This window comes from Melitaea cinxia, chromosome 6, assembly GCF_905220565.1.
Source record: "Melitaea cinxia chromosome 6, ilMelCinx1.1, whole genome shotgun sequence".
In the NCBI taxonomy this organism is placed as follows: domain Eukaryota; kingdom Metazoa; phylum Arthropoda; class Insecta; order Lepidoptera; family Nymphalidae; genus Melitaea; species Melitaea cinxia.
This window is the reverse complement of record NC_059399.1, coordinates 7,729,504-7,757,481: the sequence shown is the minus strand read 5'-3', so window position 1 is coordinate 7,757,481 and position 27,978 is coordinate 7,729,504. Positions and strand designations below refer to the sequence as shown.

At 32.3% G+C, this 27,978-nt stretch overlaps 1 protein-coding gene across 1 annotated transcript in view; it reads left to right on the top strand.

The window, feature by feature from the left end:
* The window catches only part of LOC123654298, a 139,718-nt gene that overhangs the window by 24,316 nt on the left and 87,424 nt on the right, over nt 1–27,978 (top strand). The window contains exon 3 of the mRNA XM_045590213.1: nt 1,003–1,111. Coding sequence (XP_045446169.1) covers nt 1,003–1,111 — 109 coding nt within the window. The remainder of the gene's footprint in view (nt 1–1,002; nt 1,112–27,978) is intronic.

Here is a 27,978-nt window from a genome sequence, read left to right as displayed (position 1 = left end):
ATTTTAGTTAGACGTAGTAATAATTATATGGAAATTAATCCCTGATATATATTACTAATTAATGTATATTTTAATTTTTGTACAAATTGAAACACGTTAGCGGAGCAAACTCGTAAATAATAGCAATATAGTTTTGTATATCCCACGACTCCTTCGTAATAATTATTAATCAAAATATACGTGTAAAAATAAACCTACCTATGTTTTTCCACCAGTCACTATTTGTTAAAGCGTAATGTTGTTTCTTCTTCGACATACAAGCTTACTACTAAAGAATTATTGATAAAAATAAATATCACGCTAGCCTTTTCTGGTGTTCTATCGAGTTGATTTTGAATGTATTTTTATACAGTGAATTCCTTTAAAAACAGCAATTTTATTTCAATATCTATAATATATACTACATCATCGTTAATTAAAAGAATTTATATTTCATAAAAAATGTACAAAGTCAATTTTCTGTCCGCACGTAAGGTGATTAATTAAGGTGTTATAAAGTTGCCTAAGCTGTGGTATAAAAACTGGTAATGAGGCTTTCAGACACCGTTGCGAATCCTTAATGAACTGCTTATTTTTCCAAAGAAATATAATAAAAATTTCGGAACTTTTATTACGCATCTATATTATATGTTTATATTATTTAAAAAAATTATAAACAGTTGTACATCGTGTGGACGTAAATTATTCCGTTGTAGTACTTAAAGTATTATCTCTTCTATATACAAATATTTATTTTATCTAAAACTAAAACATACATTTTTAACATAACATTTGAAATTATAAATATTAACTAACATTTTAATTTTATCACCTATTGAAATTCTTTTCATCACTAAACTCTGGTTAAATCTGTATATTTTTTTATTTAGAAAATAAATCCATAACCGTTTATAATCATAAAAGAATGACGTGAAAAAAAAAGTAATTAAAAAAGTTGGAACAGTCGTAACGATTTTACCGATACTTACTTAAGAGCGTATTGATAGGAAAAGTTTGTTTCAGTTTCCGACTTCACGACACAACTGTCGCAACTCTACGAACGTCACTCCGCCGAGCTGCAACTACTCGTCTCGACTTTTCGCAAACGGAACAGCGACTTGAGAAAAGAAAGGTAAGTTTAGTACTATATAAGAAATAGACAGTAGCTTCTACTCGAAAAATTTATCATATATATATATATATATATATATATATATATATATATATATATATATATATATATATATATATATATATATATCGTTGTAAGATATGAACATAATATAATTTTTAAAACAATGAATTTATGGTTATATTATGCAGCTGTAATAATATTTTATCATTATGTGACTTTTAATTAATAACATGATTAAGGAACATTCATGCGAACCGATTTTCAATTATTTTAGTATTGAGAAATAAATAATTAATTTTTAGTAAATGTGAATGGATATTACAAATTTACGTACAAAATTACAATAATTCTGATTTTTTTTAAATACTCATTTATAGACAAAGCCATATCGAATCTTGTATATAAAAATGAATCGTAAAATGTGTTCGTAAGCGTATAACTCAACAACGCCTGGACCAATTTTACCAATTCTTTTTTTAAAGTGTTCGTTGACGTCCATGAATGGTTTTTACGGCGAGAAAAATTCGAATAATTTCCGTGAAAACCCAAAAACAGCCCTTTTCTTTTTCCTATACAAACGTTTTCTAACTAAAATGTGAAATCAATTTGAACTTTATTGCTATTCAATAAAGTTCATGTTAAATAATATATTAGGGCGCATTTTACGTAAGTTATTAATGATTAAATTGATCTTATTCGTAGACCGTATTTTAATTTAATTTACATACAGTAAAAATGGTATTTGAATAGCTATTTCACGTTACCTTATTATATTGTTGCGGTTAACAATGGAAAATTAACGTTTTTAAACTATTGACTCCAAATTTGGTACGAATCTCCTATATGTGGTGTAGAAAATGATCGATGAGCGGATTTTAGGATAACTCATGCCCAATAAGGATTACAGGGGTGGGCGTTAACAATGAAAATTTTAAATGTATGTAACTCCAAAACTACTGAACCAATTTTTATCAAATTTTTTAAGCATTTGTAAATTGGTCCAACTTGGGAGATAGGGTAGTTTTTATCTCAATCGGACCTGGTAGGTGGCGCTGATATGAGTATGTAGCTCTGAAACTACTGAATCATTTTTTATCAAATTTTGTAAGCATCTGTAATTTTGTCGACTTAGAAGATATGTTAGTTTTTATCTCAATTGGACCCGTTAGGTTGCGCCGCTATCGGTATATAAGCTATCAAATTTGGTAGCTGTTTTCCGGGCAGGACAACATCTGCCGAGTTCGCTAGTATATATATAAACCATTAATACAATAAAATGATGATAACAGTTATTTTCGGTAATCTACAAATAAATATACACTAAGTTATATTTCCATTTTTTTATTTACACGTGTACGAAATACTTTTTATTACGCTTTAAATTAAATCCAAGAAACAGTACCAAAACATCAGTTTAACTTTTTTATATAATACAAGTATCTTATAAAAGTTATCTAATTTAAAAGCAACATTCTGAAATTAAATGTAATTTCTAATTTGGAAAGAAAATGGTTTTCTAAATTCAATCACTGAATGTATTTTCAACTTCAAATTTAAGAATATTCTTAATACAAAAAATACAAAGTTGTGTTAATAAATTAATATAGTTGCTGCTTATAATGTGATATGTATTATAAGCAGCAACTATATATATGTATGATATAATAAATGATAATTTAAAACATACGTGTATTGTTTATGCGCATTAAGTATTAACAATTTCATGTATAATATAAAAATAAATTACTAAGCCCAGTCCCTATTAATTTATAATATATTTTTTAACAGTAATATTATAGATTATTATGGTGTATATACTAAATTGTAATCACCGTAAAATAATATCAACTAACAATATACAAATAACCTAGAAACTACTAGGAAAGTGTAGTTCTAAACGGTTAAGAGAATAAACTTGTTACTCTGAGAGATAATCTTGACGAGAAATTTATTTCTTATAACGAGACGAAGATTTTAAAAAAAACTTTTACACTCTAATTTAATTAAAAATTATTATCAAGAAATTATCAAGTCGGTTTTTTTTTATTTAAAAATTTTGATCCACGGGCTCAAGCTGCTTTTTGTTAATCATGTATGCACTATAATAATACCACAGGCGATTTTTCTTTATTTACTACAGATCAACAGTCCTGTGACTGCCTAGTAAAACTAGGACGTGGTCCGATGCTGACGGTTTTTTTTTCTTACTAAATACTGTTTATGGAGAAGTATACACATAATTCCTTTCTAATTTTTAAACATTCTCATTTTTCTTATCTATGTCTATATTTATACTTATTTGCTAGTTATCATATATGTACATTTATTGCCTAGTTACCATATATGTACACTTATGTTCTATTTACAATGTAAACTTAACCTATGTATCTGTTAGTAAGGGTTTTATATATATATAATTATTATTATTTTATATAGTTATTATTTATATTTATCTATTTATAAATTATCTATTTCTATTATTAACTTAAATTTCACTACATAATTATTTATTTATCTATTTATTTATTTTATTTTATAGGTACATCCACAGAATACATATAAAACATTATATATGATTCACTATTACATTATTATCTAATATGTATCCAATTACGGGGTACACAACATTCCACAGTATATTAATGTCATGAAGCAAGTATAATTAAAATTACTTCACATAAAAATTAAACGTAAAGATCCTACTTGTTAACAATAATATTCATTTAAAAAGGTCATTAATCAAATTTATATAAAAAAGTTAAGTTACGATAATATTAATAATCAAACATAGCTAGCATTCAATAATAATAAATTCAATAATAAGAAGTTCAATCATAAATATTTAACTAAAATTTAAATAATTATATCAACATGCAAAAATAATTGCTATTTGTAATTATTTGATAAATTAAAAGGATATAATAAGAAATTATATATCTATATATCTACTTCCTTATTTCTATATCATGAGCCACGCCTGTCCCCAGCATCTTGAGCAGAGCCCTTGCCAGCGACATATCACGCTTGTGGATAGTTCTTTTAAGGTTGTGCTCCAAGATTGTTTTCGTCGAGGCACCCAGCGCTTGGCTAACGAACCTGCCGATTGCGTCATCCCCGTCGTCAGTTTAGTAGACACAGGTGTTATTGTGTCCTGTCAACGCTACTACCGCATGAGGCACACTATCGTGGATTTGTAGTCTCTCGGTCTTTGTCTGGACGATGATGACCTCGCCGTAGGTTTGCCCTTGTGCTTCATGAATAGTCATGACGCGCGATCCCTCTCCAGTGCCGTATCCCTGGTCCATCAGGATTTTTTTCTCTTACTACGTATAGACCAAGTATAGGGTGTCCTTTTGAAGTTTTGGTATTGGCGCGCTAGTGTATCCATTCATTCTGAGGGAGTGAATGGTGGGATTTGACGAGTACATATTTATGTATACCTCGCAGATGGCATATACAACGTCCATGGGACTCCGGTATGTGCAGGACAACCCACGTGAGATGTTGATTGTCAGATAAGGTCTACAGTACCTTATTTCGAACAGATTTTCTCTGTCTATATAAGACAACTGGTTGACATCTCCGATGAGAACAACTTCGTTTGGCCCCGAAAGCCGCGCCTCCATTACTATAGCTCCAAACTAGTTCATAAGAGCTTCGTCCACCGTTAAACGGTTACATTTCGTGCCCTTTTTGAATTCATTTGTTACAATGGAGGCCATAGTACGTACCCTAGACCTGATTTTGTCGCCAAAGCGGCGGGCTAGTTTCTCTTTAAGATCTTTGGCGCTTCAACCGTCGTGGTAACTACTATTTCTACATTCTCATCGAAGTTTCTGACTATGTGTGTCATTTTTCCGCACTCAGGTATCCCATTTATCCACTCCAGCTTCGGCAATTGCCAGCCCACGAGGCCCGCGTCGACATCAAGATCCACTGAAATGGATTTTGCCATCTCAAGCATCCTGTCATCCAGCATTACTCTCGTGCACATGGCAAGCACCAAAACCGGGTCCCTCACAGGTGTTAAAAATTTTGGTGACGTGTTTTCCCGCCTTGCAGCCTCAACCGTGCCACACAAAACCACCCGTACCGCTATAGGCTGCCATATATTTTCCTGACATGTGTCCTTTGATAACCTGGAACGTGTCGTTATTATATATGACTGTCTCTGCCTCATCGAGTAGCACCATTAGCAGACTTTCGCTGCCTCACTGGAGGGCCTCCAAGATATTTTTGCATGTGGCCAAGTTGACTTCTCGATTAGCTTTTACTATGGCTAGGAATTCAACCATTGCATTAACAGCATGGTCTAGCGGGTTCGATGCCAGTCTTAGCCTGGGCGGGATCACTTGTCCCTTATCGGCCCTAGTTCGGGGAGTTTTCGGCTTAACCGGTTTTCTTAAATGGTTTACCCTTAGAAACTTCCTTAGAGCCATAGGCTGTCGGTCCGTCGATGTTGAAGGTTATCAAGCCGGTTTGTATCTGTCACCTTACCTTACTTACAAAAAAAGAACAAGAAAAATTAGTCGATATCATTATGGTAAAACAGTAAATACTATTAGTTCTATCAGAGTTGTACGAATTTACATTAAAAAGGTCAAATGATGTGGCCACCGGTTGTACATGGTTGTGCAAATAAAAAATCAGCATGAAATTTTCGCTTAGGTCCGACAGTTGGTTTATACAAATACTGGACGTCCAGTTTGTTTTCATTCGTAGTAAGTTTTGCTATCTATTAAAATAGTTTTTATTTATAACGTAACGTAAAATATACATACCGTCGTAAATTAATTGTACTATTCAGTTATATTATTGCAAATACTTGTATTAGAAATCACTATTAGTAAAAGGTACTATCATTTAAAATCTAAACTACAATAATAAGGAATCAAACATCGAAGTACGTAAATACAAACATGTTCTGACAACTTATTAAAATTGTTTGATTATGGTATTAAAATTTTGATTAGTACCTACAATTCAATAAAAGTTTTAATTAAAAATGATCAACTTCATATACAGTATTACTTAAATATTCCCAATAAATTTATAACAAATGTCTGACTTAGTAGGAATATTTAATAGAGACTGATAACATTTAAAAAAATAGTTTTACACAATGCATAAATTTAAATTGCGTTTTAATGAGTGCACCTCTTGTTCATCTGTCAACGGTTTGTCTATGGAAATGTAATAGATAGATAAATATTTATTTTTAATAAAATATGTCTTACTACGTTTAGTGATAATAATATTAAAAAAAAAAAACAATAAATACACGGGAATCTGATGCAACAAACAAGAAGCTTGATTTAGTTTAACAAAACACATTGTTATCTACGAGTATGTATTACAATTGTATGGAATTATTTGCGCGGGTGTCATACTCCCATATATCTTTGTATTTTTAATGTACTTCAAAAGACGATTTTGATTTTATTTTTGCAATATCTAAAAGGAAAAAGCTTAGATGCTTTTAAAATTGATATTAAATTAACAGTTAAATTAGAGGTAGGCACAGCAGAAAATTTCCTGCTTAAAATATGGAACAGCCCGACAGGGGTAGTACCTCGACCTTACAGAAAACAGCTAAATAATACTGTTTTGAGCAGTATTGTGTTCCTGTTGTTGAGTAAGGTGACTAGAGCTCCTAGGGGCGATAGGGGGGGAGGGATTGATGATAGGGTCGGCAACGCGCTTGCGATGTTACTGGTGATGCAGGCATCTATAAGCTACGGCAATCGCTTACAATCAGATGAGCCGTACGCTTATTTGCCGTATATAAAAAAAAAATTAAAAAATTGGTTGGCTATTCCACCATCGGTTAACTTTTAGAGTTCCAAGGTGGTACTGGGCTATATTCTTCATTTCCGTAACCACACAGTAGTGTTATACAAATAAAATAAGTTAAGTATAAGGGTTAAATAAGTGTTTATGTCATTAAGTTCAAGACGAATTTTCGCCTGGTTAACGGTATCTTACAGCAATCAGCACCAGATATTTCTCTAGCTTCATCGGATATTGCATTACAATTTAATTGGAACGTATTAAGTAACTTTAAATTAACATGGTTATTTTTATTACTAAAATTTATTCAAATAGGAAATTATTTTTAGTGATAACCATGTAAGTTTTAAACTTCAGTCATTATATAATATGTACAATCGATTATTAAGAAATGAAATAAAACTACATACGTATTAGCTTACCTATTATACTATACTCACCTTATTATTCTAAATATTATTTTGCGTTCCAATTAGTTTAGTTACAAAAACTATTTTTATATTTTAGAAATACATATACCTATAAAAAGGAATAAAAAATAATGAGAGCCTGACCCCTTTGACATTAACAACTTATAAGAATTGCTGGTATACACAGCTCTACCATCTTTATATATTTAAAAATTTGTATACGAAAAAAAAAACTAGGGACACGCACGGTATACACACCCGACGTATATACATAGCCCCCACTTCAATATCACAATGCAAAGGATACTCTACTTATCACGACCGAGATCACAACACAGATATTTCGCCTCACAATTGCTTACGTATAGGTGATACGAGCTCAAGACGACAACGACACAGTGTATAATAATCTGCAGCGACCGGAATCGGCCATAGTTTCCTTTTCACAATCTGCAATGCATCTTTCTTCCTCGACGCCGTCTTTTTTAGTCCCGAGGCGCAATTTTTTTATTTTCTATTTCAGTTAGAAAATGGCGGTTGCACAATGTAATAATTTATTCGGCCTAAAATATAAAATCAATTTTAAACAGTTCTAAAACTATTTATTTTAATAAAGCAATAATTAACATTATGTTTAATCTCTTATTTTTTATTTTTTTTTAATATGTTAATAATTTAAAGGTTATTGCATTTCTTAAAATAGTATATATGTTCTCGTTGGACAACTGGAATCAAGCTATTTTCAGCAACGTTTCTACACACACACAGACCGTGATTCTTATTTTTATTCTACTTTAACTTTGTAGTACGAGTACCTTGCATATTTTTAAATCTATAATGTTATAAAGATGTTAACCTTTAGTTTTCAGGTCTCTCGAGTATACTTTAAATATTTATGCCCTACATGGCACTCGGACTTGTAATGAAGGATACCTTAATGCATTTAACATGAGGACAAGCCCTAAATCTGGCACGAGTCGCAGTGCGGGACGAATTCGATTACTATTTTAAATATTGATCTGTTATTCGTGTATAAAATAATAATAATACGAAAATGCTCTTAAACTCAATGACACTTAACACACTTACAATGTGTACTTAATAGATATTAGTAATTAACACTAAAATTTTAGTAGTCTGTATATCCACTTACTTAAGAGTTTTGCATTAGTATATTTTTTTTTAAGTTACACTAAGATTATTTCTGTAACTACTGCGTGTATTTATCCATAATAAGAATTAGCGGTTTCTTTAGATAAAGCTGACATAGAAAAGTGTATTAACTTACTATATAGTAGTAGGTATAAGTAATGCTTAACGTCAGAATTTAACTTTTACATTAGGATGCGCTATCCGGACGTTTTAGAAAAAGTTTGTACGTTGACTTAAAAGCTCTTATGTTTGTCGGTTTGATGAATATTACAATGTTATTAAGTTCATATACGAATTACTACGCCTCCGCCAATGTTTACTCGCATTGTTCATACAATGTCATTTATTATCTGCTTATAAAGCCTGTATTATTAGATTAATCATTCGCGAGTTTAACATCTCTAACATAATATAAACATATTTATGGCAATGTAATTTAATATTCGTTATTAATCTATCATTAGTAGTAGTAATAAATTGTTTAATTTATTACACAATTATAATAAATAAAGCAAAAATGTACAAATTTGCAAAAAAATAAAAAATAACATCGAGTAGCCTAAACTACACGCGTCTTTAAATAAATACTTGTCTAATTTTACATATAATTTGAATATTAGAAAATAAAGTCTTAGTGAGTCTATTAGTAACAAAAATAAAGAAAGAAATTATTACACACGAATGTTACTATAACATACTACAAAGATCATCTGAGGAGAAACGTTATTAGCCAACAGAACAGCTGTTGCGTGACCCTGTTACAACCTTCTCACTGCGTCCACTTGAACGTGATCTTAACACTACTTTACATAAAAATAGAACTACGTAGTTCATAAATGATTTATAATTATATCTCAAAATATTTTTGAAGTAAAACTTCTTTACGGCCCCTGGACTTGAGGAGTAAGCTAGTAAATGCTTGACGAGAGCGTTATGAAAAGTGTGAACGGGAGAGGGGAGAGATGAACGGAAGTTGACAGGGAGATATAGGTTAGAGAAGATAGAAAGAGAAAGAGTTACATATCGTAAGTTTTACTTCAGTCGTGTTGTCTAAAACACACTTGTTTTTTTAAGTCATTTATATATTTGTTATAAAACTAGCTAAATACGCTATATATATAAATTTAAGAAGCTCTCTACCCTTTTTTTATCTATTGATTTTCGATTTCAATATATTATTGAATGTGCTAAAATGGCTATTTAGTCGCAAAAATATATATTAAGTGTTTTTGAAGTGTATGTGAAAAATAACGTTATTTTATTGTTGTGTAAAAAAATATTCAAAAAACATTCAAACAAACGTTACCAATTTCATTTTATAATAACATAACCACTTTATAGCTAAAGATGAAATACTAAAAGACTACAACAAAATACTTAATATAAGCATACTACTTTCGCTAGCCGTCAAAATAATAATTTATTAATAGCAATAGTAAGTAACTTCAACAATCGTTTAATTAAATGAAATTGTGTACGCTTAAGACCACTACTGGCACTCTGCCAGAATAAGCCAAACCGATTTCTATGACGGAGATTTAAATAGGCAAATGACAATAGACAAGTTGTTCGTCGAAATCGAAATCACATCATAGTCGATCTGAATTGCATCACGATATAGACTAAATATGTAATTGAATATTTGTTTACCCTGTTTCGTACTGAAATAACTGTATTAATACATCTGTAATTTACAACGCTTATATTTCTAATGAATACAAAATTGATTCATCGCTTATTGCTGTCTGAATATTTCCTCTTACACAATTTTTAGCTTTCGCTTCAGTAATTGTGATGTACGAATGAAATTTAATTGATAGAAGAAATTATAGTTAATATTTAAAAGCAGTTATTACGCAAATAATATTTATAATAGTCATAAACATAAAAAACTTTACTACATATTAATTTTAAAAATGTATTGACAAATTAACATGTGTAATGTCAATCAATAAAGCTCAATTTTAATAATATTTAATGTTTGCCTTGCAAACCACTACATAATTTGATTATACAGACATACAAACGTTATTGTTTAATTGTTTAGTAGCTGTTTTGTTTATTTATATATAAATTTATTGCTAATAATTTCCATAATTATTAAGGAGGTTGTGCTATAATTACAGAAATTGTTTACAACATTGACAGCGAACGATCCCATCGTTACCCGTTACCGTTTATCGATCCCATACTGCGAACAATTTCCTAATATTAGCTGGGACACGTTATTCTTTTTTAGGTCTAACATATTATTTATTAGACACCTTTTTTCAATTAATCTTCCAATTGTTTCAATCGTGTGTGTATGTCAATTGAATATCTTATTTTTACAAGGTGGAAAGGACGACGTATAATCGTAAGCGACAAATCGTAGACGTAAGCGTGCATATCTGTGTATGATGCATGAGCATGTCTTTAAAGCAAGAACCAAGATAGTCTTAGAAAGTCAGGTTTAATTATGAGGTAATAATAATAATATTTATACTTCAGTTTCAATGAATTCCAGTATGACATCCTACACTTGGCGAAAATTTAGTCAGAGAATGAGCAATTTTCAAAATGATCAAGGTATGATTTTTACCACACAATCAAATTAAAGATATTGTCAGTTACTAAATTTTAACGCTTGTTTATTGAAACTAGTGTTAAATAAGTAATTTACGAAGGCTCCTTTTCAGCATAACGTTTGTATTTTTAACCACCGAAAAAGTGAAGGTTATCAATTCGATCCGTATACATTATGTATGATCACGTAAAACATTATTCAGTTTATTCAAATTTAAGTAATTCAGTTTTCTTTATATATTGAAGTTAGGTTAATAAAACTGAATCTCAACATAAGAAAATCTAAAATATTAATGATTTACGTAGTTAATAGAACTGAAAGCACTCAATGAAACACTTACTTCTCAATTCAAATCTATAATTATTCATTCACAATACACACTTTTAACTATATTAAATAAGTTACCACACTCATTGCTTATACGCTAATTATCCGAGTAGCAACGTTAGCCGCACAATAGTTAAACAATAACTACTTCTTCACTTTTTTTCGAAATGATTGTTACTGTTGGCCGGCCCTACTGGCCTTTACAGCGTCACCAGTTAGAGGGGCCGGGTACTATAGACGCCGGCCGCGAAGGAAGATGATACCCTTTTAGAAAAGTAGTCCTTTTAGAAGACTCGGGAGAGACGTTTTTCCTAAGGATGTCTCCTAGCGAGATCGCACCTCGGCTCAGGTCGTCGGAGTAAAACAGACGCTATAGGGAGCGCTGTGACGAGTTGTCGACGGTCGATGTGCCTAAGCGTATTCGAGCCATCCTAACGCGAGGGACTTCGTCTTTGTCAGCAAAGACGGTGTGTGTTAGCGTAGTGTGTGTGTTCCCTGTGAAGGGGACGTTTTCTAAGGTTATCCTATAGTCGGGATCTGTCAAGACTTGTTTAGGACGTCAAGTTTAGTCTGTATGTTACCTCTACCCACATAGATGCAGGCCTCTATTACAAAAGGGCTTCTTCACTTACAAATTATCATATTTATAGGACAACAATCCCGCCAATAGATTACAAAGATGGTGTCTGACCAATCTGAAAATTCAATATTAATTATTCGAAAGATGGTGTCGCCATCTTTGTGCTCTTCTGGTACTTCGAAATAATAATTACAGTAAGAACCATACTATTACTATGATAAAATTAATATTGGGTGAGTATACCTCAAAACAGATATCAAATATAGCGACTGACTAATCCTAAATGATTATTAACCATTCGGAAGATGGTGTCGCTATCTATGTACTGTTGCTGTATTAGACAATAAGAGTAACATCGATACAAAATCCAATATTTTAATAATTATCAGAATGACCAATTCAAATACTAACAATAGTTAGTGATACAAGATACGAGGAACCACAGCGATAAAACCAAAAAAAAAAAACTGTAAAATAAAACGCCCCACGAATAATAAAAACTTATTTATTAATAAAAACGTAACTGGGATTTACTATAATTTATTTTCCAAACAAAGTGATATAATAATTATTTCGTATAATCAAAATGTCTTACATTAAACCGTGGACACTTCTGTGCTTACTATACTTAATGAACTTTAAAGCTTTGATTCCGTAAAGTAATTACAAAGGGATTAATTGTGGTGAAGGTTTGTTTGAAAAGATGTTGTTTCTCGTACTGTTTGATATAATCAGATTAACAGGACTTTAAAAGCACTTTTTGGGGTACTTTTTTTGGCTACGAACATTTTTTTCAATTGTAGGAAATTATTTCTCCTATTACAAAAACTACACATTTAAAATTTAATTATATTTGTTACATAAGTAATTAATGTAACTTTCAGCCTTATGAAAGTTGTTTTTCCCAAAGTAGGTAAACACATCATATTTTAAATATCACGAAAAAATGAAACGATATAAAGAGTGACAGAAAAATAAACAGAAAAAAATTAATTTTCGTAAGCAATTTTCTATTAATATTCATACTCGTATTTAACTTATTTAACCGTCAAAAGTCGACGTCTTACTGAGCGCTGAATTTTACGCGTGGTTAAAAGTTCTGAAAAAACAACTTATAATGAAGAACAGTCATAAAAGTTTGAGATAAAGAGCTGTTCATTTCGTCATCGTAATTTATTTCAGTTAACGAATGTTGATATATCAAAGAACTTAAAGGAAGCATTTTTTAGGTCGGGGAAATGATTATTCGTATTTGATATAGACATCAATTTAACTTTTACAAAATTTATTTACATTCCTATATAAGAAAAAAAAAAAAAAATTTACGTGTCAGAATTTTTTTACAATTGATTAATATTGTAACAAACAAAATGACCGTATTTATGCTGGAAGCTTTAAGAAAACTTCCCAATTAGTCCACAGAGTACAATATGATCATTATCCGACTTCAGTGACAGTTTAGTGTGATGTTAGCTATATGAAGGAATGACTGAACCATATTGTTGGGAAAAAGGTATCAAAACATCGGCACAAGTGTATCAAGATACCACTCTTGAGTAGGTAGTTAAGCCCCTAAACAATACCATGTTCAATAACCAAGAATAGTCCTTTCAGCAAGACTCGGCGCCGGGTCATAAAGCTCGATCTACCCAATCTTGATTAGAAACCAACGTTCCGGACTTCATCAGAGTTGAAGACTGGCCGTCATTTAGTTCCAATCTTAATCCTTTGGATTATGATATATGGTCGGTTTTAGAAAGTATGGCTTGTTCTAAATGCCATAATAATTTGGAGTCCCTAAACAATCCGTATGGATTATTTAGGGACATTGGCAGTGAAGAATTTTTCCACCGAGAGAGTGCGTGCTTCTATTGATAACTGGCTTCAACGTTTAAAGGACTGTGTTGCAGCCAATAGAGACCACTTCGAATAAGCTTTATATATTTTTAATGGTTTTATATTAATATGTTAACAAACATACTGTAGTAGTAATAAATGTTACGTGCAATAGAAAAAATCTTTTTTTTCTTTGTAACAATATTTAGGGAAAAACTATATGTATGTCGCAGAGTATGAATACGGAACGTCAAGTGTTTGACTTGGGTGTATTCAGATAATGTCAGTTGTCAATTATTAGCTGTTAGAGTAGTGGGGTGATCGACGCGCCACCTAGCACATCGTTCGATAGTCACCTACCCTCATATTACTCGAATTGTTCTGACGTGTATAAAACGAACGGTGTCACCTCGGCTAAGGCAGTCTTGGCTCTGGCTTGGCACGATACACTTGTTGTATCCTGCACTAGCAGGATACAACAAGTGTATTTATAATATTATCATAGCTTAACCTAGACTCATTCAATAATTAATTTGTGCAAACGAATTAATTATTACCTATTACGATTAATTTGGCTAGGCGAGGCGTATAACTCGAGCAGTGAAGGTGAGCGTTGATACGTATCACAAAGGAGGCCTCCTTAAACCTACACCTAGGTCGCAAGTCCTAGGCGCTGCTTTGAGTTACTCCCTCTGCCACACGATGGATTCGGCACCCGCACGGTGAACCGTGAAACCATCGAATACTAAGAAGCTAGTCTTCGCCTCCTTAACTAATAACTATCCCGCCTTCCGTGCTGCGTTATCTTTCTGTTAAGTGAATCCTGTTTCATGATTAATTGATGATATCATAAATTGTGTTTACTTGTGTCAACATTACCCACTTATGCCCACAGTAGACTGAGTAAGTACTCTGAGACGATGAGAGAGAGAAATATACCTTCAAGCCGAAAAGTATACCTTCTTCTTCTTAATATCTGACATGTATATATATATATTTTTGATTAAAATATATATACATAATACATAATTATATGAATAAATATAAATATTACACATAAACTTAAAGGGAAATTCAAACTCCCAACCACCAGAGCAAAAATCAGGGCACCACAAACTGCGACAACGGGCTAGTTACTCATAATTAATCATCCTTAGCAATAAATAAATCTTTCAGGAAACTAATGGAATGAAATCAAAGAGTGAGCAATCACAAAGTAACAATCACACTTAACAGCTGACGACCCTTAACTCATTATAGTCGACGGGAGCCATAATTACTTGGATCTAACAGCTTTTAATGAATTCTCAACCAGTCGTAAATTCGTACCTTCCACTTTAAAATAGAAGTGTTTAAAAATAAGAATAGAAGTGTGAGGATAACTCTAGGGAATTATTTTTTAACATATAAATATTGAAACATTAAAGTGATCAAACTTTGGAATTCCCGGCCCACTAACATCCGTCCACCTTGGAACTTAAAAAGCCGACCGATGGCGGGATAACCATCCAACTGCTGGTTTTGAAATACACAGGCCAAAGACGGGCAGCAGCGTCTTCGGTGCGACAAAGCCAACCTTGCGGTCACCAAACCGCCTGCCCAGCGTGGTGACTATGGGCAAAACACATGAGTTCACGTTATTTTTGGCGTAAACTTGTGGAGGTCTATGTCCAGCAGTGGACTGTATAGGCTGTAATGATGATAACATCCGTCAATCAGAGTCTATAAATATTTTTAAGAATCGTTTGCACAAATACTACTTAAGTCTTACATAGTCTTAAATATATTTATTCTATTGGTATATTGTTTTTATTTGCATGTTTGTATACATATATAATATTTTGTATGTATTCACATATGCATGTATATGTTTATGTAGGTATATACCATTTAAATGTATGAACATTGTATTATATAACTATTTTTAGTACATATTATAAATTGATTTAATTATGTGTAATAAACTTGCGTTGTTGATTGCGCACTATTATCGACATGATTTTTCTATATGTCCTACTTGTATTAAAGGTTGCCCGGAAGAGATCGCTATAAGCGATAAGGCCGTCTTTGCATACACAATTTGTTTTTGTATCTAATCGTTATAAAATGTATCTTCTTTATTGTGTGTACTAAGTTTTTAATAAATAAATAAAATATGTAGGTAATTAACAATATATTGTTACTTTGGTCAGTACCTCAATAATTCATTTGAAATTTATTTTTTGACACTAAATAACTAAGTGTAGATTTAAAAATTCAGTACATAAAATACCTGAATTAAGGTATTTATTGCAGTCACTATAAACTTCTTACGTATTAACTTAGTTGCGCTACTTTTAATTTACTTTGTGGTATTTTGTCGAAGTAACGCCACTAAACTAAGGAGAGCTATTTATTCACATTAACTTTTTGAAACTCACGTCGAGTGTGCAAAAACTAACAATTTGATTATTAAAACTTTTACGTGCTAAATTTACTTGATATAAAATGGATAATTAGTACGAGAAAGATTACTCTTATATTATGCTAACGCACCATCTACGTGGCTATTGTTAGGTTTAAAAAAAAATTAATTCGTTGTAAGAAATGTTTATGAATAAGAAGAAGACCTATTTAAGTTTTAAAACTTATTTTAAGAATATAAATATAGTAATAACAATTCTCAAAAGATCTTCATTAAAGTTCTTTATAATATTTACTAGCTGACGTTGCACCCAGCAAACGTTGTTTTGGTATATATATTATTAACCCCCCTTGTAACTTAGGGATATGAAAAATAGATATTGGATTCTCAGATCCACCCAATATACACACAAAATTTCATAAAAATCGGTCCAGCTGTTTCGGACGATTATTGTGAATTTTATATAAAAGGTAATAAGAATATTAATACAATATGGATTTTTTTTTTGCTACAAATATAAACTTGAAAATTAAAAAGTAACATAACTAACTTTGTATTCGCATATCTAATAAAACCTAGTTTAGATCGTAGAAATACATTTTTCAATACACTTTAACTCGCGTAGTACAATCACGTAGGTACCTATATCATAAACATAAAAATCGAACGTAAACGATTTGTATCGGTTGGTACTACAGGTTGGTAGAGTCCTAACAAGCGCACGACCCGCCTGACGGTAAGCGGATACTACAGCCGCGTGATAGACGCCGTCAACAGCGAAGTATCACAAATTGCCAGTAATGACCCGCCACTCGGTTACTTTACTCACTTTAGGTACACAAAACTAAAGACAGTATAATGTAATTGTATTTTCCTTATCAGGTGGCTACAAAATTGACAAAAATGTGTCTTTTTATATATACGTAGAAACAAAATTATAGAACTTTTATTAAATAACATACAAGTATAATATGTTTGATGTTTATATTACTTACGGACATAGAATAGGTTGACTGCCTAAAGTTGTCAAGAAACTCATTTGTATGTTCTGTGTGAAAAGTATCGGTAAAACGCGTTAACCGATACGAAACAACTACGTAATCTGTATCGAGCCTGCAAGAAATCCATTTTTTTCTGTATCCTATCTGGGTGCAATCATTTTATAAAATGGTTACATAGAAAAAAATAATATGCGTAAACTTATAAATAAATGTCAATATTAAGGCTTCTAAATTACTTAAACTATTAGAAAGACATAGATAGACAAGATATTATGTCTATGTTTACGAACTAAAATTAATCTTAAACGGTTTCTCCTCAACCTCAAAATGTAAATACCTAACGTACGTTTAAATGTAAATTATCATAGCTATAGCGAAAATACTCCGTTTCAAATTTGTAAATAAATCGTGCATAGAAATGATGTTAAACCATTAAACTACAATAAGGCCAGCATCCCTCTGGGCCATACAGTAATATGAACATCAAACCTCTGTTTGGTACGTAACATTGCATGCGCGTACCACTAACGAATATCAAATACTCTGTTAACTGAACTGGTTTTGGCGAACAAATTTATATTTTCCCTATGGATGAAATTTTCCGAAACACTGTCTACTTGTAAGAGACAAAAAAATTGCCGAAAATATATTTCATAAATACGTGTTGTTGTTCGTTATTCTTCCTGAAAGACAACCAACATCCTTACGATGTATTTAAGTTACGCAATACAAAATTCCGTTTTTGCTACGAAACATATTTATATCCTATAATATTTCTATTTTCTATTAGTATTAAGAGAAAGCGTAATTAAAATAAATTTGTTTACTTCAGTAATTATAATTATAATTAAAAAAAGCTATGCTACTTTAATCTTTAATTACAACAAGAGGAAAGGGTACCTGAGGGACTTTTGAAAAATAGGTATTTTAAATAAATGTTTCCGTCTCGCTGTATGCTGCCGTCGCGCCACGAGACAAGAAAGGGACAACTGCAGCATAGATCGTTTTAGGTAAATAATTTTTAACCAAAACAGCATTTCTTAGTCGACTATTTTTTCCCCAAAACATGCCATTTTTTTATGTCACTAAACCTTCAGCTATGCCTCTATGTTCTCAGATTTTTCTTTAATGAGTGTCTGAAAATGTATAAAATTTTAGGCAATATTTCTAGTTTTTGAAGACTCCTACTCCCTATGATAATAAGAATATGAAAAAAAACCAAGACATAGGGGCATAATATAAGGGTCGTGGTAGGTAAAGGTATTATGTTAAAAAAATATTTGATCTGGTATCATTATCCAGGGAGATAACAGTCGACGAAAAAGAGTCGGTATCCTTTCCTCGTAACTAATTTATAATTCTTATTTAAAACAAAGGAAACAACAACTATTTAAGTTATAAAAGGCTGTACGAGAAAGTTGGAGTTAGTGCAAACGGACAATTTACAAATGACCCACGCTACACCTGCCTACCTCGACTCTAATAACAGAATACATCATTTTAAGCCGTATAAAGAGGTCTTATATTTTCTATGAATGTACAAACAGGTTATAATGATGCATTTGAGGATTAAGCTCAAATATTGTTGGGAAAGAGACCTTTGTCTAGCAGTGGGACTTTTATAGGCGAGTATACATGGAGGATAGAGTAGAGAGACGCAATAAACTACCAACTTTTACTCTTACACTTACACTCCGATGGATAATAAACACTATAAATTAAATAAAAGTGTACAAATAATATGGTAATTAAATATTGCAACGTTTAAAACTTTGAAGATAATTTAACTCTTAATCACCCTAAAAGACTTGATTTTTCTTTAATTGTTGATGTTTCTAGAGATTTATTAAACACCCAAAACAAAGAATATGTAGTACGACCAAGTTGTTTTTTTTTTTTAATTGCTATATTCAAAACCGTAAAAAGAATGAAAAGCTACGCCTGAATTATTTTTTAGTCAGAACAAGAAATAGAAGGACCTAGATTAACCTTTATAAATGAGATAGGTCAAGCCCTCTCTAACTTGTACATGAATAGCTCTCGTGAATGCGAGATTCACGAATAGTACGAATATAGATGCATCGAAACAACTATTGGAGACATGAATACCTTTAATAGGCTAAGTGTTTCATGATACGTCAAATGATTAATGCGAATACGTTACATGCTCAGATAACGCAATTACCGTGTTTGCTTCAGTTTGAGTAATTCCAATTAATATACTTAATGTAAATACACAAATAGGTCCGTTTAAAGTATTAAACATCACGAACTACGTATCGTATGACTTACCCCTTTGGGGCAGTTTGCAGTAACCATGCCTTTTGCTAAAGGTTGTGGGTTGGATTTCTATTCCGATTTGAGTTTAATATATATTCATTTATACGTGTATTTTAATACTACAATTATTTAAAAAATTGGATCTACATCAGCCGGCTGTTTCCTAAAACACGGGATTTATTGTGCCTGTGGAACCGACAACCGTCTTTATTGAACATATTTTTTTTAATTATTTACTTGCTTCTTGTATGTTATAATATAGCAATATATTGCTTTTTTTCTTTTTTACATGTAGATAGTTAATCAAGTTGTATATAAACAATTCCAGTTGCAATTTAATTTACATTCACAAATATTTGTCTAGTAGAGATTTCTGATAGACACAATATATAGTATACATGTTTATCTTTTGTATTTCTTTTTTTCCGTCCTCTTTTTAAAAAGTCATCCTCCATCCACCCAGTTAATGATTATTTACAAATTATAAATACAACTTTGACAGTAAATCATCTATATTGCCTTTTTGTAATAAACTAAATTCAGCTTATAATCTTCATCTGAGGCCAGTCTAAGTTGTTTACTAGATATGTGTTTGTAGTTCCTACCTTTGTTAATTTTATGCTAAAATTATGAAAATATTCATTTATTTATTATTTAATAAATACTTTATTGGACAGTACTTTATTGCACAATAAATTAAAGAATTGTACAAAAGGTGGGCTTAATGCTAAAAGCATTCTCTACCAGCCAACCTTAGGACGTACAAGAGCAGACGTTTGTAGGTGTGCAAAATCGAGTATTAGTAAAATTCAGATAAAGAAGAAAAAAGGGAGAGAATATGAAGTAAAGTTAGTGACTACAAATATGTATTTATTACTAATATCATAATTACTATGTACTAATAGTAAAGACTAAAATACTTTTCTTAAAAAAAAAAACGTTTTTGCGTACGTATTTGCGTCGCAAAAGCAAGCGTACCTTACGTACTCGTATTTAAAATAGTGATTAATTTAAGTATAAATTTGAACACTATTAAGGTTCTGTTGTCAAAGACTATACTTCTATAATAACAGACACAAGAGTATATAATATATGTATGTGTGTGTCAAATGGTAGTCTGTGTTTTTTATGTTAATTTATTTAATGTATTATTATTTATTAGTGTGTAAAATTTCATACCCCTCCGTCCGCGCAATTTTCGTAATAAGGGGTACATAATTTTTGCTTCACGTACGAATATATAGATTAAAGTTATTTTCTATATTCTAAAATACTAAATGTTAGAATACAGGAAATAAAATATATATCTTTATTTGTATTCAATAGGTAAAATAAGTAATTTATAAGATACATATATATGTTATTAAGTTCTTATAGGATTTTTGAACAAGAACTTTGTTTTGTAAATCAAAATAAAATACAAAATTTAGATGATAATGATTCAATTTTTTATATATATATTAAAAAGAGTAAGGTTATTATTATGAATTAATTATGAATGAAAAATGATATCTGATAAATGTCCACCACGACCACGGCTACAGATGTCGATTATTTTATCAAAGTTACTATCACTTTTTGACAAAATGATGGAAATATTTCGTTAATCACTTGACCAAGTGTTGAAAACACTATAATATAGCTTTATTATAAGTAACTTATATTATACACTGGTAAAAATAGAAAGGATAAGCCTTGATAACAGAATTATTATTTTGTGATTCATTGATATTTGACTCTTTGTACCGATACTTCTTCATCTTTAACAGATCGGCTTGGACAAAATCAAAGTTTCATGTATTTTAAATAACATTATATTTTTATGCGATTTCATAACTTTGCTAGTTTAATATATTTTACGTATCTATTAAGCAAATATCATATAAATATATGTAAAACATAATATGTTTACTGGTGGAGTCTTTAACTTATGTCGCCATCTTCTTTTTTTCGTATTGAATCCGTGAATTACGAAATTATTATGGTCTTCCGTTTTGAATCATATGACTTTTTAACAATGACAATATAAGAATTAGATTACGATATATAAGATGAAACGTTATCTTAAGTTAATTAGTTCATAGTCATAAATAAATTCAACACTTTACGTTGAAAATTGACCTCGTATATTATCGTAGGTAGCGTAACAATCAATATGGACAAACTGAATATTCCATCGGCCGTTGAACTACTTCTATGGCGAGCTTAGTATTCCGCGCTTTATATACCCGTATATTCAAAGTGTCTTGTGTGAGCATATACGAGTATCATTCATTAAAACTCGGAGACACTACAATAAGTGTAATACGAGCTGCAGTAGTTGCTGCGTACAAATCTTTTCTTTGTGTAGTGTTTTCCGAAATATATCAAACACTCACAATTAGTTGAATTTAACTTTATTACCGCGTTATAGGTATAGACAAAGTAATAAAGGAGAATGTTTTGACGAAAGTTTTAAAACTAATACAAGAGTATTTAAATAAAAAATATGTGTAATTCATAACTTTAACCAATACAAAAATGATAAACGCTAAAATATAATTGTTTACTCGCAACCGAAAAAAATCCAACTTCAATTAGACGAAAAAACTTAACAAACGCACTAATCGTTACTACGATTTTCGACGGTTCCCCTCGATTTCTCTGAGATTCCATCATCAAATCCTGGTTTCCTTATCATAGTACCAGTCTTAGGATATCTCCTTTCCAACAAAAAAAAAAGGATTATAAAAACGATTCATAAACGACGAAGTTATCCCCGAACATAAATAATATATATTCAAAAATCTATACTTATCTCTGTATTTAGTTCTACTTACATATCTATGTTACTCACTACAAGATTAAAAAAGTATACTTGAAATACATGTGTGGTATAGAAATATATGTCTGACTTTTTTGTCTTTGTCTAAACAGAGCCTTACAAATAGCGCCATGCGCCTTAATTATTCATGTAGATACGAAAAAGCTTCGGCAACGTATTGATCTGCCATTTTTTATGTATTAATACAAAAAAAATGTGCTGTGTGGATACGGCACCAAAGAATATAGCCACCTAAGGACTAAGGGATAACAAGGTTCCACTACTACCATGGAACTTAAGAAGCAGACCGATGGCGGGATAACCATCTAACCGCTGGCTTTGAAACACACAGGCCGAAGATGGGCAGCAGCGTCTTCGGTGCGACAAAGCCAGCCCTGCATCACCAACCCGCCTGTCCAGCGTGGTGACTGTGGGCAACACACATGAGTTTACGCATTTTCGGCGCGAACTTGTGGAGGCCTATGTCCAGCAGTGGACTGCAATAGGTTGGAATGATGATGATGACTAAAATATAAAATACTTTTTTCAATTAAATATTCAATATAATTTAGCAGTATTTAATACAATATTCAAATATCATAAAACACACACTTCACTAATAAATATTATTTTAATACAATTTTAAAATTAAAGTTGTAAAAATACAATTTGTTTTTCAGTTCAAATATATTAACCAAGCTATAACGGATTGTTTAACGTCGTGTAACTTGTTACTTAAACTCCTAAGCCTAGACTGACCTAGAGTATTGGCGGTTCGATGCAACAACATACTAGGGCACAGGTTTACATTTTGTACTTGGGACATCAACATATATTGAACGTCCATTAACACATTCATCTATAAGCGCCATAGCTCGAGAATGGTTTGATCAATTCGACTAATTTATTTTTGTATGTTCGTTAAGGCCCACGGAAGGTTTTAATACTAAAAAAAAAAAATTTTTTTACTACTTATTAACTTTTGACAGAACAAAGTCTGTCCAGGCGGCTAGTTTTAAAATAAATTTTCCAATATGAAAAAGCCCTTTCAACACTATTTCATTGTTACTGAGAAAGAAGTATTTTTTTTATTATGTTTTCTACCTAGGGGGTGCAAAGAAACCCTCTTCAACAAATTCACTGTCTATCTGTCGTTTATCTGTCATGGAACCCATATTCTTAGAACTATAAACAGGTAGACACCTGATATTTATACAGAATTTATTTATTTATTATACATATTATAAACCTAGCAAAACAATATAAATATGTACGAAGTTAAAAATAAAAAATCCGAATTCATATGAGAAAAACGTAATTTTAGCTTTTCCCGTACTAAAAATATATACCAGTATATAGTGTATTTGCAAGTCCTACTCAAACCGTCATACTTCTATTACAGTGTAACTTTTTCGTGTAATAATCCAACGTACAATAGTATATATATATATATATATATATATATATATATATATATATATATATATGAAGGAGCGCCGAGCGAATTCTCAGGATAGTCCGGACTCTCTTCATCATGGTTATTCTTAGCGGGTGCTCTCTCAGAATCGTCCATCATGGATGTTGTTTACAAAGGTTTTAAAACAAATAATTATACCACCACGAAATATTATCGAACTAATTTTAATTGGCAAAATAATTTAAGAAACTGAATTTGAAAAGATTACAAAGAAACAAACTGATTTGGAGCTGATGGGTTTGCGAGTACATGTCACACGTCCGCTGTCAATCCAAAAAGTGACCAGCGCCCGAACTGACACCTGACTGACAACTCCATCCGGTGTTTACCTGCTCCAAAATACAATAATCGTAATAAAGCACATAATTCGTTATTAACATAAATAATTAAGTTATAACATAAATCACATGGCAACAGTATTAATCAAATCAAAATTTAATTATTTCCTTTAAAATATATCACGCGCCGTTACGGCCGTCCTGCATCTTCACACGTCCTCGTGTGTATCCTCGAAAGTTTTTGAAAACAAAGCCAAACATGTTGTTAATACTTGTATGCTCGGTCATACTGACCAACTAAATAAAGTCACGTTATGCTGCACAGGCACATAACGCACTTAGGCTGCTATGCCATACAGCATATTTTGCCACACAGGCTACTATACCACGAAAGCTATTATGCCACACAGGTTACTATACCACACAAGCTATTATGCCACACAGGCTACTTTGTCACACAGGTTACTATGTCACACAAGCTATTATGCCACAGAGGCTATTATGCGACACAGGCTATTAAGCCATACAGGCTACTTTGCCACACAAGCTACTATGCCACACAGGCTACTATGCCACACAGGCTACTATGCCACACAGGCTACTATGCCACACAGGCTACTATGCCACACAGGCTACTATGCCACACAGGCTACTATGCCACATAAACTGTGGTTTATCACAAGAAATCACATACCTACCATCGCCGTTATCGGCACGTCCTGACTCTGCATCAAAAGGTGTTTTGTAGGCGTTAACTACCGCGAGAGTTTCCAACTCATATGAAACCTAGACTCAGCGGAGTTTTGTACGACGGCTGTGATATTCGACCACATGAGTCTTTCCTGCGAATTTATATATCAGAATCGCCCCATATCCATTAACGCTGGCATCAGTGTGGACTCCATTAGGTTTTTCAGGGTCAAATATGGTAAGAACTGGTCTATCAGTCTGTACGCTTATAATATCTTTGCTAATTTTCTCAAAAGGCGGCGTCTAGGTGATTTTACCCTTACCTGAAGTAAGCCTGTACAAAGGAGCGATTTCTTGAGAGAAATCAGGCACAAACTGTCGAAAATACGAAGCCAAGCCTATAAATTGTCGGAGTTGAGTACGGTTTGGGGAGGCGGTAGTTCAGTCAAAGCCTTTATTTTACGCGAGTTTGGTCGAACTTCACCAGTAAATACTTCAAACTCCAAAAATTCAACCGTAGTTTTCAAAAAAGAGCATTTTTTTTTAATTTATTGCAAAGCCACACTTTGTTAAAGCCTTAAGAGCTTTGCGTAGTTTATCAATACCTTAATCTACTGTGCGGGATGGAATAAGGACGTCATCGATGTATGTCGCAGCAAAGGTCTCATTAGGGGGCAAAAGAGCTTTATTTATAGCACGTTGATACACTGAAGGTGTATTACGGAGACCAAAGGGCATGGAGAGTTATTCAAACTGTCCGTCGGGAGTAACAAAAGCGGTACGCTCGATCGAGTCCTCGTTAACAGGTATCTGATGGAAACCGCTTGCCATATCTAATGACGTAAAATAGTGAGCTGCCACCAATCTCTGAAATTGATCCGATATCAATGGTAGTGGGTAACGATCAGGCACAGTGTTACTGTTTAACTCCCGATAGTCCACACACAAGCGTTCAGTTCCATCCGTTTTCTTTATCAGTAGGATTGGACTAAAAAAAAAGGCGAACAGCTCTCGGGAATAACACCAGTGTACAGAAGTTCTTTAATTTTATTTCTGACTTCCTGATGCTTCCCGGAACTAAGTATGTACGGTCGTCGTGGAACCGTAACATAAAGATCGATTAGCCTTATAGATCCCTGTTCGACAACAAAATAATCAGAATTTTTCTTAAGCTAAGAAATTAATGATTGTTTGTGTTCTATCGGTATGTCAGTATCAATTTTATTAAATTTACCTACTTCATACCTACATTATAAACTGACACAACAGTCACCTTCTTTAGTACAAATCGTGTCTCACACACTTCAACGGAAAGCCCTAAGTAAAGCAAAGCCCTACTAATCATTGTGTCAATCGAAATACAGTAGTCAGGCACAACGTAAAATAATAAACAAATCGGATAACCCTGCATTACTACAGTAGTGGAAATTTGGAGACTAGTCTCAATATTCGTACTATCGATAACTATCAAAGTAACTATAGTATTTTGCATTTTGCTCAGGAATCTATTCACTTTACTTTCCTTAAGTAAAGAGCTTTCAGAACCAGGATTGAAACAAACTGAAAACTTCTCACCCGTCTCCGTAGAAAAATAATCCGTAGCTGGCTTGATGGCGCAAACATCAACGCAACGCTCGATACGTCCTTCATTTGTAGTAACTTACTTTTTCGGGCTGTGCATTGCAATGTGGTCCTTTGTATAACAAAAATAGTAGGTAGGTGATGGCTTCTTTGCGGTTCCACCATCCTTGTTTGGCATTGTCACCTTTTCACCTGAAACCTCGGAACGCGAAATAGCATTAGTGTTTCGATTGCCTTTGCTAAAACGCTCTTGAGACATGTGCTCAATTTCTCTATACATATAGCATCGCCTTGCTCGGCCTAACCGTGGTTTTTTTTTTGTATCACTAGGCAAGGTAGCTAAATTGTAACCGCAATGGCTATTTGTAATCTACTGTATTGCACCAAGTGCGTGCATCACTATCTTGTGCATCTGGATTATATTAAGGGAATGCTATCTTTGAATCAGTAAAGTAACAGGTTGTTTTAAGGCACGAATTAATTCCTACATTTAGCGTTGCTACGCTTCGAACAAAATTTTCCAATGATTATTATCACTAATATCATGAAAAATGTGACCTGCTTGCTCCTAGGACGTTTCGGTACATCCCACTTCTGATGAAGGAGCGCCGAGCGAATTCTCAGGATAGTCCGGACTCTCTTCATCATGGTTATTCTTAGCGGGTGCTCTCTCAGAATCGTCCATCATGGATGTTGTTTACAAAGGTTTTAAAACAAATAATTATACCACCACGAAATATTATCGAACTAATTTTAATTGGCAAAATAATTTAAGAAACTGAATTTGAAAAGATTACAAAGAAACAAACTGATTTGGAGCTGATGTGTTTGCGAGTACATGTCACACGTCCGCTGTCAATCCAAAAAGTGACCAGCGACCGAACTGACACCTGACTGACAACTCCATCCGGTGTTTACCTGCTCCAAAATACAATAATCGTAATAAAGCACATAATTCGTTATTAACATAAATAATTTCACATGGCAACAGTATTAATCAAATCAAAATTTAATTATTTCCTTTAAAATATATCACGCGCCGTTATATATATATATATATATATATATATATATATATAGACGTACAGAGTAATAGAGTGGGTTTCGCAGGGCATTGTGGTGGTCCAATCGGCAAAATATTCAATTGGAACACGTCAATTGGGGTTGATGCATTTTATTACTTAAAATATAAAATGCTTTTCACCTTTACAATTTTTTGTAACATCGTTAATTGCAAACAAGCAACCAATATATAACAAGCGGTATCGATATAAAATAGAACGACAAATTTTATTCGTTTATCTATAAATTAGAGATTAGAGAATTTAATAACATACACATTTGCACAAAATAAATCTTACGATTGGTAAACTCGTGAACAAAGAATATTTAAATTAATAACATGGTAGGTAAAAAATACTAAATGTGATTACCCGGCGGCTAAAACAAAGCGGGAATTCACGAGACTTTATACCCTCTTTGATCACCATATATTTAAGATGTGCTTATATATTTCACAACATTATTTGAGGACATCGAACAGCCGAAATAGCTTGCTGAGGGTGTATAGGTATACGTATGTGTATGCAGTGTGTTGATCCAATTATTTTCGACTATAATTATAAGCGTAGCACACCACGTTGAACACATTCCTGGCGTACCTAGATATATTCCTTTATTACATACAGT